The sequence below is a fragment of the Heterodontus francisci genome, chromosome 40 (assembly GCF_036365525.1).
Source record: "Heterodontus francisci isolate sHetFra1 chromosome 40, sHetFra1.hap1, whole genome shotgun sequence".
Lineage (NCBI taxonomy): Eukaryota > Metazoa > Chordata > Chondrichthyes > Heterodontiformes > Heterodontidae > Heterodontus > Heterodontus francisci.
In genome coordinates, this window is record NC_090410.1 from 20,222,784 (window position 1) to 20,240,295 (window position 17,512).

The 17,512-nt window shown below is 44.7% G+C and overlaps 1 protein-coding gene across 1 annotated transcript in view; it reads left to right on the forward strand.

The window, feature by feature from the left end:
- LOC137353231 (synaptosomal-associated protein 25) overlaps positions 1–17,512 on the forward strand; it is a 109,455-nt gene that overhangs the window by 27,779 nt on the left and 64,164 nt on the right. The window contains exon 3 of the mRNA XM_068019309.1: positions 7,075–7,116. Coding sequence (XP_067875410.1) covers positions 7,075–7,116 — 42 coding nt within the window. The remainder of the gene's footprint in view (positions 1–7,074; positions 7,117–17,512) is intronic.

Below are 17,512 nucleotides of genomic sequence, written 5' to 3' on the forward strand. Positions count from 1 at the left end.
TCTCGGTCATTCAGAGTTGCTTCTTTGCAGAAAATTATGAAATGATCCAATAATTTGAATGAAGCAACCTAAATAATAGAGCAACTTTGAATTGGTCTGGTTACACCTCGATTATAAAATCTCATTCTTGTTTTGAAATCCCTCCATGGTCTCACCCCTCTTCATCTCTGTAAAGTCCACCAGCTCTAAAACCCTACAAGATCTCTTGTTCCTTCAATTCTTGCCTCTTGCTCATCCCTGATTTTAATTGCTTCCCCATTGGTGGTTGTGCCTTCAGCTGACTGTGCCCTAAGGTCTGAAATTCCCTCCCTAAGACTCTCTGCCTTTCTACCTCTCCTCCTTTAAGACCCAGCTCTTTGCCTAACGTTTTGGTCACCTGTCCTCAAAAAATGGATTTTAATTCATGGGGCACTGGCACCAGTACTGGGGAAAGTGGGAGCTGTACTGTTGGGGCGGTCTCCACCCAAACCATGCTGGGACCAGTGTTCTGGCGAATCATATAACTAGGGCAGTAGAGAGGGCTTTAAACTAAATAGTGGGGGGAAGGAATCATGTGAGAGGAGATGTGGTCAATCAAAGGGAAACAATGAGGTAATAGAGCAGGGTAGCGATTTGGGTAATGTTAACCAGAGTGTGGCAGGGAAAGAGCATACAAATGTAAGACTGCACCAGTATATAAGGCCAAAGATTGCAGAAATGATAAAAAGGCAGAGTTAAAGGTTCTGCAGGCAGCATTAAAAAAATGGATGAATTGTTAGCACTGACATAAATATGTATGACCTGATAGCCATTACAGAGACATGGTTACAAGGTGACCAAGGTTGGGACCTGAATATTGAAGGGTATTCGACATTTTGAAAAGACAGGAAGCTAGGGAAAGATGGTGGGGTAGCTATGTTAATTAAGGATGTCATTAGTACAGTAACGAGAGATGACCTTAGCTTGGAAGAACAAGATGTAGAATCCGTCTGAGTAGAGATAAGAAATAGGAAAGGTAAGCGGACACTTGTGGGAATAGTTGATAGGCCCCCTAGAACACTGTAGGACAGAGTATACAGGAAGAAGTAAATGGAGTGTATAAGTAAGGTACCATAATATTCATGGGTGACTTTAATCTACATGTAGGTTGGGTGAATCAGATTGGCAAAGGTAGCCTGGAAAATGAGTTCATAGAGTGTATTCCGGACAATTTCTTAGAGCAATACGTTCTAGAGCCAACTAGGGAGCAGGCTGTTCTAGATGTGGTAATGTCCAATGAGACACGATTAATCAATAACCTCATGGTAAAGGAGCCTCTAGTCAACAGCAATCATAAATGATAGAATTTCACATTCAGTTTGAAAAGGAGAAGTGTGGGTCAAAGGCGAGTGTTTTAAACTGAAGTAAAGGTAATTACAAGGATATGAAGGCAGAGCTAGCTAAAGTGAACTGGGAAACTAAGTTAAAAGGTAGGACAGTAAAGATGCAGTGGCAGACTTTTAAGGAGATATTTAATAACAAAGATTTATCCCAGTAAGAAAGAAAGATTCTTTGAGAAGGATGCATTATCCCTGGATAAATAAGGAAGTTAAGGATAGTATCAAATTAAAAGAAACACTGTACAAATCTGCAAAGGTTAGTGGTAGGTCAGAAGATTGGACAGATTTTAAGAACCAGCAAAGAATGATGAAAAATAATAAAGAGGGAGAAAGTAGGGTATGAGAGAAAACTAGCCAGTAATATAAAAACAGTAAGAGTTTCTACAAGTATTTAAATAGGAAAAGCTAGCATTGGTCCTCTAGAGAGTGAGTCTGGGGAATTGATAATGGAAAACAAAGAAATGGCAGAGGCATCGAACAGGTATTCTGTGTCAGTTTTCACTGTAGGAGACTTAGAAAACCTGCCAAAGATACCTGAAAATCAAGAGGTGAAAGGGAAGGAGGAACTCAAACCAGTCACCGTCACCAGGGAAAAGGTGCTGGGGAAATTATTAGACCTAAAGGCTGACAAGTTCCCAGGACCAGATGGCCTGCATCCTAGGGTCTTAAAAGGAGTGGTTGCAGAGATAGTGGAAGCTTAGGTTATAATCTTCCAAAATTCCTTAGATTCTGGAAGGGTCCTAGCAGATTGGAAAATAGCAAATGTAACGACTTTATTCAAGAAAGGGGGGAGACAGAAAGCAGGAAACTATAGGCAAATTAGCCTAACATCTGTCATAGGGAAATTTCTAGAAACCATTATTAAAAATATTGTAGCAGGATATTTAGAAAATCATAATGGGATCAGACATAGTCAACATGGTTTTGTGAAAGGGAAATCGTGTTTAACTAATTTATTTGAGGAAGTAACAAGCAAGGTGGATAAACGGGACCTGTAAATGTGGTGTACTTAGATTTCCAAAGGGTGTTTGATAAGGTGCCACATCAAAGGTTATTACACAAGATAAGAGCACATTGTGTAGTGGGTAACATATTAGCACGGATAAAGGACTGGTTAGCTAACAACAAGCAGAGAGTAAGGATAAATGGGTCTTTTTCAGGTTGGCAAGTTATAACTAATGGAGTGCCACAGGGATCAGTGCTGGGGCCTCGACTATTTACAAATCATATCAGTGACTTGGATGAAGGGACTGAATGTATGTTAGCTAAATTTGTCGATAACACCAAAATAGGAAGGAAAGTAAGTTGTCAAGAGGAGGTAAAGAGTCTACAAAAGGATATAGATAGGTTAAGTGAGTGGACAAAAATTTGGCAGAAGGAGTATAATGTGGAAAAATGTGAACATGTCTACTTTGGCAGGAAGAATAGGAAAGCTGTGTATTATTTAAATGGAGAGAGATTACAGAACTCTGTGGTACAGAGGGATTTGGGTGTCCTGGTACATGAATCACAAAAGGTTAGTATGCAGGTACAGCAAGTGGTTAGGAAGGCAAATGGAATGTTGCCGTTTATTGCAAGGGAAATCTAGTATAAAAGTCGGGAAGTTTTACTGCAGCTGTACTGGACCTTGGTGGGACCACATCTGGAGTACTGTGTACAGTTTTGGTCGTCTTATTTGAAAAAGGATATAATTGCATTAGAAGCAGATCAGAGAAGATTCACTCGACTCAATCCAGGGATGAAGGGCTCATCTTATGAAGAAAGGTTGAACAGGTTGGGCCTATACCCGTTAGAGTTTAGAAGAATGAGAAGTGATGTTATTAAAACATATAAGATCCTGAGGGGACTTAATAGAGTGGATACCGGGAAATGTTTCCTCTTGTGGGGGAGACTAGAACTAGGGGACACAGTTTAAGAATAAGAGGTCTCCCTTTTAAGACGGAGATGAGGAGAATTTTTTTTCTCAAAGGGTTGTTAATCTGTGGAATTCTCTTCCCCAGAAAGCAGTGGAGGCTGAATTTAAGGGTCATTGAATTTATTCAAGGCTGAATTAGATAGATTTTTGATAGGCAAGGGAGTCAAAGATTATGGGGGGCCGACAAGAAAGTGGAGTTGAGACCACAACCAGTTCAGCCATGATCTTATCAAGTGTTGGAGCAGGCTCGAAGGGTCGAATAGCCAATTCTGCTCTTAAGGCGGCACAGTGGCGCAGTGGTTAGCACCGCAGCCTCACAGCTCCAGCGACCCGGGTTCAATTCTGGGTACTGCCTGTGTGGAGTTTGCAAGTTCTCCCTGTGTCTGCGTGGGTTTCCTCCAGGTGCTCCGGTTTCCTCCCACAAGCCAAAAGACTTGCAGGTTGGTAGGTAAATTGGCCATTATAAATTGCCCCTAGTATAGGTAGGTGGTAGGGAAATATAGGGACAGGTGGGGATGTGGTAGGAATATGGGATTAGTGTAGGATTAGTATAAATGGGTGGTTGATGGTCGGCACAGACTCGGTGGGCCGAAGGGCCTGTTTCAGTGCTGTATCTCTTAAAAAAAAAAGTTCTGTGTTCCTATGTTATATCCTCATGTAGATCAGTATACATTTTGTTTGATAAAGCTCCTGGGAAGTGCTTAAAGAATTTGGTTAAACTATGTTAACGTGTCATTTGTTGTTATAGAAGAAGTGGTCTTTAATCTATAACATACAGCATTACACTATCTTCATATGGTGCAATGTAACTATGTGATCTTTGTTTCAATGCCTAAAACTTAGTACATAGAATTTTACAGCACAGAAACAGATCATTCGACATGACTGGTCCATGCTTTTTTGTATGCACCATATAACAGCATACCTTTCCATTCCTTTCTCCCTCATGTACTTATCAAGCTTCCCCTTAAATGCACCTATGCAATTCATCTTAACTATTCCATATGGTAATAAGTTCCACATTCGAACTACTCTCTGGGTAAAGAAGTTTTTCCTGAGTTCCTTATTAGTGACTATTTTAAATTTGTGGCCCCTAGTTTCAGGCCAAGTGATTTGTGATTATCCCCATTCACTTATTTTCACTGGCCCTCAGACTTTTCATGCAAAAAATAACTCGTTCTACAGGCATTAAGTGTATGCGTTCGCAGGGCTCATGATGTGCCGTTACACTGAGCCAATCTACTTGACCCTAAAACTCATCACTTGACCCCAACACTTAGCACAGCACCCAAGTGTTCTTGTATTATTGGACCTTCCTCTCAATGGGAAATGATCTACTTGAGAGCTTGCATCCCAATAACTAGCTGCATGCCTTCACCCTACCCCATCAAAAACAATAACTTGCATTTATGTAGCACCTTTAACATCATAAAACACCCCAAGGTGCTAGTGTTATCAAACAACATTTGACACCGGGCTAAATAAGACAATATTGGGGCCGTGTCCAAAACCTTAGTCAAAGAGGTAAGTTTTAAGGCGTTTAAGGTTTTAAAGGAGGAGCAAGAAGTGGAGAGGTGGAGAAGTTTACGGAGGGAATTCCAGATCTAAGGGCCGAGACAGCAGAAGGCACGGCCACCAATGTTGGAGTGATGATAATCAGGGATGAGCAAGAGGCCAGAATTGTAAAGATCTGAATGCAACCAAGACCAGATACCTGTAGATGATGGCAGGCTCCACTCCCGTAGCAGACTTCAGAGTACTGTAAACACTGCTACCTTCAAAAGTAGCTGTGACATAATGGGAAAATTCCATTGTGCTGGAGGGAGCTTAGAGCCGGAAATGCAACATGGTGGTTTAGGTGATGCTCAAGCATGTTTTGAGGTCCCCTCATGGATTATCTCATCATTGGAATCCACTGATGGCATTACAGCTCAGTTCATAGTTCAGTTCTATGAGGCAGTGTCACAAATTCAAGACGTGTTGGTTTTGGAGCAGGGTAGGGCTGATACAGTTTAATTTTTGGGTGGGCTGTCCTTGTAATGTAAACTCAGACATTGAAAACCAATTTCTCTCTCACTTTTGGTGATGTGCAGCTATTAATCTTGAAGCTGATTGCTGTTTTCAATAAACTTACAGCAGCAAATCCACCTGTGGTCCCATCCCTGCCTCAATAGAGTTGCCGAGATTCCAGGATTGTTCTCGGGTCTCCGGGAATTAAAGATTCATTTCCTGGACACTGTTGTGAGCAACACCTGGGAGAAAAGTAAAATTGGTGGGGGTTTTTTTCATTTTCCGTGAACACTTTTGTTTACTATGAGTTATAAAAATGTTGAAGCTCGGAAAAGCGGCTGGGATGTTCAGAGTTGGAAAGACATGTGATATAACCTCCAGGGATACGTCCAGCCAGAATTGGCGACCCTATGCCCCACCCTAATCCTGCTCTCTGCCCGCTGTAATAGGGGCAATCCTAGCGCAGAACAATGCTCCAAGGACTGGTGTAAACAAAATGATTCTGTTGGATACCTTGATGCAGCCTGAGACGCCAAGTTAATGCCTTCAGCCAAGGAGACTCCATTCAGTGCGACATGATGCTATCGGAGAGAGGACGATGGGGTTTGTAGAGCATCAGTAGTTAAAGAGCAATGTTAATTTAGAAAGATATGTTGAATGGGTGAGCTGATGTAGGATGGGAGGAGGTTTGTGTGGAGCATAAACGCCAGCAAGGACCAGTTGGGCTAAATGGCCTGCTCTTGTGCTGTACATTCTGTGCAATAACTGAGATCATAGAATCTTGCAGCACAGGAGGCCATTTGGCCCATCTTGTCTGTACCAGCTCTATGAAAGAGCGATCCAATATTTCCATCCTTCTTGCTCTTTCCCCCATAGCCCTGTAGCCGCTGGATAGGACTCCGCAACATCATTACTCTGAGGCCTTTGCCATGGAAGAGTGAGAGAGGCCGAGGATGTTTTTCTCCTCGCTCTATTGTTTGCAGTTTTTATGGAAAGTGGATGGAATTGGATCTGGGATCTCTGCCCTCCTCGAATTCTGGCCTCTTGTGCATCCCCAATGTCATCTGCTCACCATTGGCAGCCATGCCTTCAGCTATCTAGGGCTTAAGCACCCGACCTAAACTTCTTCACATCTCTACCACGTTCTCCTTTTAATTCACTCCTCCAAATCTACCTCTTTGACCAAGCTTTTGGCCACCTGTCCTAATATCTCTTTATGTGGCTCAATGTCAAATTGTGTTTGCTAATGCTCCTGTAAAACTCCTTTGACATTTTACTACATTAAAGGTGCTATATAAATGCAAGTTGCTGTTTTCCTACATTACAGTGACTACACTTCAAAATTACTTCATTGGTATTGACAAGCGCTTTGGGAAGTCCTGAGGTCATGAAAGGTCACCTTGTAATAAAGGTGAACTTGGTTGATTCTGTCACTGTAAACGAGTGGCCCTTGCTACAGAAAATAGCCTGGGTCTCATTTCGGACTTCCTTCCAGTGGCACAGAGCAAATTGGATATTGGCTGAATGGGAGCTCCACACCTAACTCTTACTAGGTACGATCCAGATTACATCTGAGTAGCCTGGACCTTGCTAACAAATGGTCCCAATCCTTAGTATGGGTTGAGCACAATTCATACAATAACTAAACAGTAGCAGTGGCTTGAAGAGTTGGGCAACAGTGTTCTGACGTTCAGGATGTACGTTAATGAAAATACTGCTAAAATGAAGCCTTAGTGTTTGTTGACAGTGATCTAACCGTGTGTTTCTCCTTCTCTCTCTCTCTCTCCACAGTCCCTGGAAAGCACCCGCCGTATGCTGCAACTGGTGGAGGAGGTACAGTACCAGAAAATTTCATTTATTTTCCGTATCGGTAATTTCCTGATAAACACACAACCATATTCCTGTGACATTTTGTAGGCAGGACATACTGCTGCGTTCCAAAGAAGTTTTTAAGACAGGTCAAAGATGATCTGTGCAGGAGCTCCTTGGCCATTGGTCAGAGCATGACATGCTGCTGTCAGTATAACTGGCATCTGACAGCAGCATTATCACACTGTACAGTGTGACTGATCATTAGTTTGTACAATGATATGGATTGATGGAACGATTGTATCATGTTTGGATGGGATGCTAATAACTCACTGAACCCTGCACCCTCAAACAGTGAGACTGATTCGAAATCGATGAAGTTAGCCATGCTTCTGCACTATTCACTAACAGCAGAACCTGCAGCTTTAAGAGTTCTGCAGTATCTTGTAATCAGGATGACTGGATTGAACATATCCACTTGCTGTGTTAGCTAATGTTAGGCAGGCATCTAGAATATCCTCAGCTCGCCCCTGTGCTAGGGAGTTGAAAAAAGCCAAGGTTCCTGCTGTTGATCAATAGTCAGTATCTCCTGCTAGGAAATGTGAATGGGCAAATGAGTCGGGTTTGCTTTTGATGCACTCTGTGGTCGAATTGCCTGCTTGCACTCACGCACTGACGAGGGGTGCCAACTCTGGTTGCACACGTTCCTGAAGCTTCTTCACATGATCTCCCCCTCCAACCGCTCCACTCAGTCAAGTAGCCTTGTTTTCCTTGTCTCCAATATTTTTATAACCTATAGATAGGTGTTCAAAGAAAAAAAAAATACAATTACTTTCAACCTATTGATTTTTCTCCTGAGTTGCTGACAGGAGTGACCAGGAGATTAATCTTTAATTCTGACTGAACACTTTGAAAATTTTCAGCTGGTCAGAGAGAGCCAGCATGGATTTGTAAAGGGTAGGTCATACCTGATGAACCTGATTGGATTGTTTGAAGAGGTGGCTAAAGTAGTGGGCAAGGGAATGTCTATGGATTAAAATCAGAAAATGCTGGAAATGCTCAGCAGGTCAGGCAGCATCCATGTAGGAAAAACAGAGTTAACGTTTCAGGCCTGTGACCCCTGATCAGAATGTCTGTGGATGTTACTTATATGGAAGATTTTTGATAAAGTCCCTCATAAGAGAATTAGCTAAAGTTGAAGCCCATGGAATTGAGGGCAAATTATGACCTGGAAATTAGCTGAGTGGCAAGAGACACTGAATAGGAATAAAGGGCAGGTACTCCAGTTGGCCAGATTTGATTAGTGGTGTCCCACAGGGATGTGTGTTGGGGCCTCAACTATTCACTGTATTTAATAACGGCTTAGTTGATGGGATAGATAGTTACATTTCCACATTTGCTGAAGATACAAAGATAGACAGCACTGTAAGCAGTGCAGATGGAAGCATAAAATTATAATGAAATATTAGTAGATTAAGTTATCGGGCAAAACTGTGGCAAATGGAATTCAATATAGGCAAGTGTGAAATCATTCACTTTGGACCTAAAAAGGATAGAACAGTGTACTTTCTGAATGATGAAAAGGTAGAAACAGTGGACGTCCAAAAAGAGCTAGAGGTCCAGATTCACAGATCATTAAAATATCATGGACAAGTAATGGAGTGCCGATATTTATATCTAAAGGACTAGAATACAAGGAGGTAGAAGTTCTGCTGCAGCTATACAATGCTCTAGTTAGACACAACTGCAGTACTATCAGCAGTTATGGGAACCACACCTTAGGAAGGATATATTGGCCTTGTAGAGGGTACAGCATGGGTTTTCCAGAATAATACCTGGACTCGAAGAGTTAAATTAGGAAGAGTGATTATGTAAACTAGGGTTGTATTCCCTAAAATTTAGAAGGTTAAGGCACTATTTGATCAAAGTTTTCAAGCTATTAGAATCATAGAATCATAGAAAGTTTACTGCACAGATAGAGGCCACTTGGCCCATTGCGTCTGTGTCGGCCGAAAAACAATCCACCCATTCTAATTCAACCTTCCAGCATTTGGCCTACGGCACTTGAGGTGCATATCCAGACTTCTTTTGAATGAGTTGAGGGTCTCTGTCTCAACTACCCTTTCAGGCAGTGACTTCCAGACCCCCATCACCCTCTGGGTGAAAAAGTCTTTCCTCACCTCCCCTCGAATCTTTCTACCAATCATTTTAAATCTATGCCCCCTCTTACTGACCTCTCTGCTAAGGTAAATAGGCCCTTCACCTCCACTCTATCCAGGCCCCTCAAAATTTTGTACATTTCAATTAGATCTCCCCTCAGCCTTCTCTGTTCCAAGGAGATCAACCCCAGCCTATCCAATCTTTCCTCATAGCTGCATTTTTCCAGGCCCAGCAACATCCTCGTAAATCTCCTCTGTACCCTCTCTAGAGCAATTACATCCTTTCTGTAATGAGGTGACCAGAACTGCACACACTGCTCAAGTTATGGCCTAACCTTATACAGTTCCAGCATAACCTCCCTGCTCTTATATTCTATACCTCAGCTAATAAAGGAAAGGATTCCATATGTCTTCTTAACCACCTTATTGACCTGTCCTGCTATCTTCTGGGATCTGTGGACATTTACTCCAAGGTCCCTTACTTCCTCGAACACTTCTCAATATTTTCCCATTAATCATGTATTCCTTTGCCTTGTTTGACCTCTCCAAATGTGTCCCCTCACACTTCTCTGGGTTGAATTCCATTTGCCACTTTTCTGCCCAACTGACCAGACCATCAATATCTTCCTGCAGCCTACAGCTATCCTCCTCGCTATCTACCACATGGCCAATCTTTGTGTCGTCCGCAAATTTCTTAATCATGCCCCTTACATTTACGTCCAAATCTTTAATATATACCACAAAAAGCAGGACTGAGCCCTCCGGAACGCCACTGGAAACAGCTCTCCAGTTGCAAAGACACCCGTCAACAATTACCCTTTGTTTCCTGCCACTGAGCCAATTTTGTATCCACCTTGTTGCATTTCTCTGGATCCCATGGGCTTTTATTTTTTAACCAGTCTGCCATGCGGGCCCTTGTCAAAAGCTTTGCTAAAATCCATGTAGACCACATCAACTACACTACCCTCATCTGTCTTCCTTGTTACTTCTTCAAAAAATTCGATCTAGTTGGACAAACAAAATCTTCCCTTAACAAATCCATGTTGACTTAATTAATCTGTGCCTTCTTAATGACAGTTTATCCTGTCTCTCAGAATTGATTCCAATAATTTGCCCACTACTGAGGTTAGACTTACTGGCCTATAATTATTCGGTCTATCCCTGGCTCCCTTTCTAAACAGAGGTACAATGTTAGCAGTCTTCCAATCCTCCAGCACCACACCTATATCCAGTGAGGACTGGAAAATGATGGTCAGACCTTCTGCTATTTCCTCTCTTGCTTCTTTTAACAGCCTAGGGTACATTTTATCCAGCCCTGGTAATTTATCAGTTTTCAAGGTGCGAACCCCATTAATACTTCCTTTCTCCCTATGTTGATCACATCCAATACTTCACACTCCTCTTCCTTAAAAACAATATCTGCATGGTCCCCCTCTTTTGTGAAGACAGACACAAAGTATTCATTAAGAACAATACCAACAACTTCCACTCCTACACATAGCTGATTCGCGCTGTTTATAGCCCTGCAGGTCTCGCTGATTCGCCCTGCTCCGACTGAGCGCAGTCAAATTTACTTTTTCTTAATTAATTTATAGTTCCCCTCCTTACCGCACTCCCTCACATACCAAACTCCCTTCTTAACACTCTGTGCCCTCCAGCAGACCAGCGGCATTGAGAGTCCCCTGAATTTACACTCTGAAAACAATGCAGTGTCAGCTCTGCTAGAGCTCATTAGAGCTCATATTAAGGGGAACTATTTCTGCTGGTTGGGGAGTCTGGGACTACAACAACCATCAACTTGTATTTATATAACACCTTGAACATAATAAAACATAACACACTCCATGAGGGCGTTACAAAGCAAAATATGATACCGATACAGAAGGAGATAATAGAGCAACTGGCCAAAAGCTTGGTTAAAGAGGATGGTTTTAATGAACTTCTAAAAAGAGGAAGAGAGGCCGAGAGGTTTAGGGAGGGAAGTCAAGATTGGTAGAAATTTCTGCTCATCTCGCACTGGATTTCGGACAAGCAGTTTAGAGGCAGTAGAGATTTCGAGAGAGATGGTGGTGAGGTAGAGCTGGGTGTCATCAGTGTACATGACCAGGGGACATAGCCTAAATATAGACGGGTGAGGAAGGAGAGCAGAGCAAAGCCAGAGGCGGGGCAGGGGAGGGGAGAGGTAGGACAGGGGAAGAATGGGGAGGGGCCGGGCAAGGGAAGAGATAGAGGAGAAGGGGACTGGAGCGTGGCTTATGGCCCGATCTTGTAGAATGAGGACGTCTCCAACTGCTTGCCCGTGTTTAGAACTCAAGTGTATGGTGAGGGATATTGGATTCTACCCTTGTTAGATATTTACTGGCTCACTAGCCGCCTTCCGCCACCAGTGGGCCCCACACAGGACTAAATGCCAAATCTGATTTGATCTGCTAATTATAATTTAAGTTAATATTTATTTTAAGATTCCAGTTTGAATAGACCATCTGTTACTGCTGATAGTGCTCTCCCTCCTGTAGTGGAGGGGCGCTCTTGTTTTTTTTTAACCATAAGTATGCTTTATTCAAAAAATTTGTAAAAATACATTACAGAACAGTTCAAATTTGACTTAGCATAAAGTGCAAGTTTCTTTCATTGCAGTACATGAGGTGCCTCACTACAATTCGAATTACAGGTTATATTTACATCGTACGTTTTTATTTCATGTTGACAAGCTGACCATCACACTATTGATCTCACCCTATTGGTTCATTATCTGATTATCGCCTAGTCTCCCTCAACATTCATATTCCCCAGCATTTCTCAGCCTCCGCGCCAGCAAAACAGTCCACCAAATTCTTCAAAAGCATCCTCTGTAATTCCCAACTTCACCCCTCCTTATTGCGCCTTTACCTACCATGCCATTGCTGTCTTCGTCAACCTGTTCAACGGTAGTCCTCCAGCTGCTGCTGTTGATTCATTTGTCCCGCCACATCATTATGGCCTCCCAGCAGCGTTATTCCTTAGATACACCACTTACCTCTGCACCTTCAAATTGGAGGAGCTCAGGCATTGGTCATTACTGGCTTTCATGTCTCCAGACTTATCTGATTCAACCTCAATCAGTGACAAAGCGAGGTCATACCAGCTTATCTTCTAGGATGATCCTTTCTCCTTGACAAACCTCTTTCGATCTCCTTCCGCTGCCTCTGCCTGTCTCCTTCTTTTCTCTAAAGCAAACTGTCTTCTTAAAGCCCTCTCCCCTGTCCCCTCGACCCTCACCTCCAACAATAAGAGCGGGGAGCTCATGACTTTTTCACTAAGATCGAAACTATTTGGTCAGCTGCCTCCACTGCGTCCCTCCCTTCCACTAGCCCACTTGGCCAAACTTCCTATAATGCTCCCCCCTGCCCCAGCCCTGAACTCACATCTTTTACTCCTTTCTCTCCTATCTCTCCTCGCTCCCTTTCCGAGCTCATCTTGTCCATGAGACCCACCTCCTGTTCCCTTGATCCTCTTCGCAATAAAGGGCCAATCATACAACTTCCCCTCCTGATTCCCATGTTAGCTGATGTTGCAAATGGTTCTCTCTCTTCAGTGTTTTCCATCTCTCCTTTAAACCTGCCATCATCACTCCTCTCCGCAAAAACCAACCCTTGACTCCACCACCCTTGCAAACTACCATCCCATCTCCAACCTCCTTTTCCTGTCCAAAGTCCTTGAATGTGTTGTCACCTCCCAAATCCATTCCTATCTTTCCTGGAACTCCATGTTTGAATCCCTTCAATCAGGTTTCAGCCCCCGCCACAGTATCGAAACAGCTCTTATCAATGTCACAAATGACATCCTAAGTGACTGACAAAGGTAAACTTTCCGTCCTCATCCTTCTCGACCTGTTTGCAGCCTTTGACAGGGTTGACCACACCATCCTCCTCCAACGCCTCGCCATTGTCGTCCACTTCTCACCTGGTTCCATTCTTATCTATCTAATTGTAGCCAGAGAATCACTTGCAATGGCTTCTCTTCCTCTCCCACACTGTTACTTCTGGTGTCCCCCAAGGATCTATCCTTGGCCCCCCTCCTATTTCTCATCTACATGCTGTTCCTTAGTGACATCATCCGAAAGCACAGCGTTAGTTTTCACATGTGTGATGACAACACCCAGCTCTACCTCACCACCAACTCTCTCAACTCCTCTACTGTTTCTAAATGATAAGACTGCTTATCTGACATCCAGTACCAGATTAGCAGCAATTTCCTCCAATTAAATAAGGGGAAGACTGATGTAATTGTTTTCGATCGCCAGTCCAAACTCCATTCCCTAGCTACCGACTCAATCCCTCTCCCTGGCAACAGTCTGAGTTTAAGCCAGTCTGTTCGCAACCTTAGTGTCACATTTGACCCCGGAATGAGCTTCTGACCCCATTTGCGTACCATCACTAAGACCGTCTGTTTCCACCTCTGTAACACTGCCCGGCTTCACTCCTGTCATAGAGCCTCCAAACCCACCATGGGGGACAGCATAACATTCCCCCCACTAAGTTACTTTAGAAAGGGAAAGTGGGCAATAGTGGGTGAGTTAAGAATAACGACTGGAACTGGGTTAAAACAGATTTTTTTTTTGGAGACAGTATGTTGGAATGGGTGTAGCGAGATAGTTATCAGAGTCACAGAATCATTTATGGCATAGAGGAGGACATTTGACCCATCGAGTCCATGCCAGCTCTCTGTGGAGCAATCCAGTTAGTCCCACTCCCCTGCTCGCTCCCCGTAGATGTGCAAGTTTATTTCCTTCAAGTGCCCATCCAATTCCCTTTTGAAATCATTGATCATTTCCGCTTCCACTGCCCTTGTGGGCAGCGAGTTCCAGGTCATTACCACTCGTTGCGAAAAAAAGTTCTTCCTCACATACCCCCCCTGCATCTCTATCCCAAAACCTTCAATCTGTGTCCCCTAGTCCTTGTACCATCAGCTAATGGGAACAGTCTTTCTTCATCTACTTTATACAAGATTATCAGAATCTTGTACACCTCTATCAAATCTCCCTGCAATCTCCTTTGCTCCAAGGAGAACAACCCCAGTTTCTCCAACCCTGTCGCAGCTCATCTGCTGCTGAAACCCTCATTCATGCCTTCGTTACCTCTAGACTTGACTATTCAAACACACTCCTGGCTGGCCTGCCACATTCTACTCTCCGTATACTTGAGGTCATCCAAAACTCTACTGCCCATGTCTTAACTCACACCAAGTCCCATTACCCTATCACCCCTGTACTCACTGACATACATTGGCTCCCGGTCAAGCAATGTCCTGATCTTGAAATCTCATTCCTGTTTTCAAATCCCTCCATGACCTCACCCCTCCCTATCTCTATAATCTCCTCCAGCCCCCACAACCCTGCAAGAGATCTATTCTCCTCTAATTCTGGCCTCTCGTGCATCCCTGATTTTAATCGCTGCACCGTGGCCGCGCCTTCAGTTGCCTGGACTCCAAACTCTGGAATAACCTCCCTACACCTCTCCGCCTCCTTTAAGAACTCCTTAAAACCTACATCTTTGACCGAGCTTTTGGTCACCTGACATGTTTCCTTATGTGGCTTGGTGTCATATTTTGTTTTATAACGCTCCTGCAAAGTGCCTTGGGACGTTTTATTACTTTAGAGAAGTTATAGAACTATAAGTCATTGTTGTTATTGTTGTCCAATGTCGAGTACAAGGAGTCCATGGATTTCTTCGTCGTCTTCTCTCTACCTCAGCCATGACCCCTTTACAGCTTCTGCCCCATCGCCGTGTCCCCTGTTCTCATCACACTCGTTCGTTCCTAAGATCCACCTCTTGCTCCCTCTGCTGACTGCAGTTAGGCATGTCTTTCTCCATTGACGGCATCCCATAGTCTAAACCAGCTGAAGTCCCAGGAACCCACAGTATCATAGACCCAACAAAATGTGGGTCTGTGACCCAGCTTTTATAATGTAAACACGGGAGCTGTTCCCATGCACTTGCTTTCCAACACTCCATACAACAGTGGAGTGTGGTCAGCTTCCCAATCCAAATTTAAGAGGGATGCATGGACATTACATTCCTGAAACTGTGCTGCTAAACATCCACAAATAGAGGGACTAGTGATTGTGTTTTTCTTTATCTGACTGCCCTTGTAAAGCAACCCAATGGAACAGAACCTGCTTTGAATTAAACAATTCACAACTGAATGGCTACTTTGAAATGAGTTTCCTGTTATCTTGCCACAGACTGAAACAGTAAGCTGTTATATTGTTCCATATTGAAGGACCCAATGGAATGGTATTTGATCCTATTGATGTGTGAAAAGGTTGCTCTGACTGATTGTCACAACCTTAACAATGGCTTCCAAGCTGAATGGGAGCTGTTAGCACTGCAAATGTTAAATGATTCAGAATTACAAAGTCAAATGTTTAAGTGTTGTGTGACAACTTGTTCAGACGTGAAGCATTTAAAAGGATCAGCAGATGGATGGAATGCAGTACGTGCTATGATGTTTGAGCCCCTTTTACACTGATGCTCGTTTAGGTCACAACCCAGGACAGCAGCATCCGTGAGTTGCCTTATATTTACACTGCTAAATCCAGCCATCCTATCCCTTCAGCAAAGTCATGGGCTGCGATTTTAACTCCCCTCACCCAGCGGGAGTGGTGGGTACGGGAAGGGTTAAGATCAGGCCGAGTCCACGTAACGACCATGAGGTTGCTCCATTTCCACCAGCTTATTTTCACCAACATTGTGTCAGCTGAGCTTCCTGCTACTGACAGGCAGTGCTGACTTAACATTCAAAAGACAAGGCTCAACAATGCCTGCACCACAACATTTACTTATCTTAATGTCAGGGGAGGTCCCACACTGCCTGTGGCCTGGCAGCAGACACTGCCGGAGGAGATGATTGGCCATCGAAGGCCAGGTAAGTTGTAAAACATTGCTCCTGTCAGAGGTCCTGCACCTCTGGCACCCTCCACCTCCTCCTCCTACCCCCAGCACCCTCCACCTCCTCCTCCTACCCCCAGCACCCTCCACCTCCTCCTCCTACCCCCAGCACCCTCCACCTCCTCCTCCTACCCCCAGCACCCTCCACCTCCTCCTCCTACCCCCAGCACCCTCCACCTCCTCCTCCTACCCCCAGCACCCTCCCCTCCTCCTACCCCCAGCACCCTCCCCTCCTCCTACCCCCAGCACCCTCCCCTCCTCCTACCCCCAGCACCCTCCCCTCCTCCTACCACCCCAGCACCTTCCATCTTCTCCTCCTACCCCCAGCACCCTCCACCTCCTCCTCCTACCCCCAGCACCCTCCTCCTCCTCCTCCTCCTACCCCCAGCACCCTCCACCTCCTCCTACCCCCAGAACCCTCCCCTCCTCCTACCCCCAGCACCCTCCCCTCCTCCTACCACCGCAGCACCTTCCATCTTCTCCTCCTACCCCCAGCACCCTCTCCACCTTCTTCTCCTACCCCCAGCACCCTCCCCTCCTCCTATCCCAGCACCCTCCCCTCCTCCTATCCCAGCACCCTCCACCTCCTACCCCTAGAACTCTCCTCCTCCTACCCCCAGCACCCTCCCCTCCTCCTACCCCCAGCACCCTCCCCTCCTCCTACCCCCAGCAGCCTCCCCTCCTCCTATCCCAGCACGCTCCCCACCTCCTACCCCAGCACCCTCCACCTCCTACCCCTAGAACTCTCCTCCTACTCCCAGCACTATCCGCCCCCTCCTCCTCCTACCCGCAGCACTCTCCTCCCCCTCCTACCTGCAGCACTCTCCTCCCCCTTCTCCTACCCCAGCACCCTCTTCCTCCTCCTACCTCCAATACCCCCCTCCTCCCAGCTCTGAACTAAACGATCAGAAAATCTGTTTTAGATGTAGTTTGGGGGTTAAATATTGACCAGGGCGGAACTCCCCTGCTCTTCTTTGGAATTGTGCCATGAGATCTTTTAACCTCAAAGGGCAGATGGGTTCTCGGTTATAATGACTCATCTGAAAGACGGTCCATGCAGCTGTGCAGGATCCCTGCACCCTTTCTGGTGCAGTGGTGTTGCAGACAATTTCATCACTGCAGCTTCTTAGGTCAGGAGACTGCAGTACGGTCTGGGGATCAAATCCAGGACCTGCCGGTTTTATATGCTGGGTGATGCATCAAAGGGAGCCCTTCCACTTTACATTTTCAATAAGGGACCTATGCAGGATGTAAAAAGGATGTAACAAACCTGTATAGTGTGAGACCCAGACATGTGTCATCCACTTATGAGCTGCTAAAAATATAAGTACA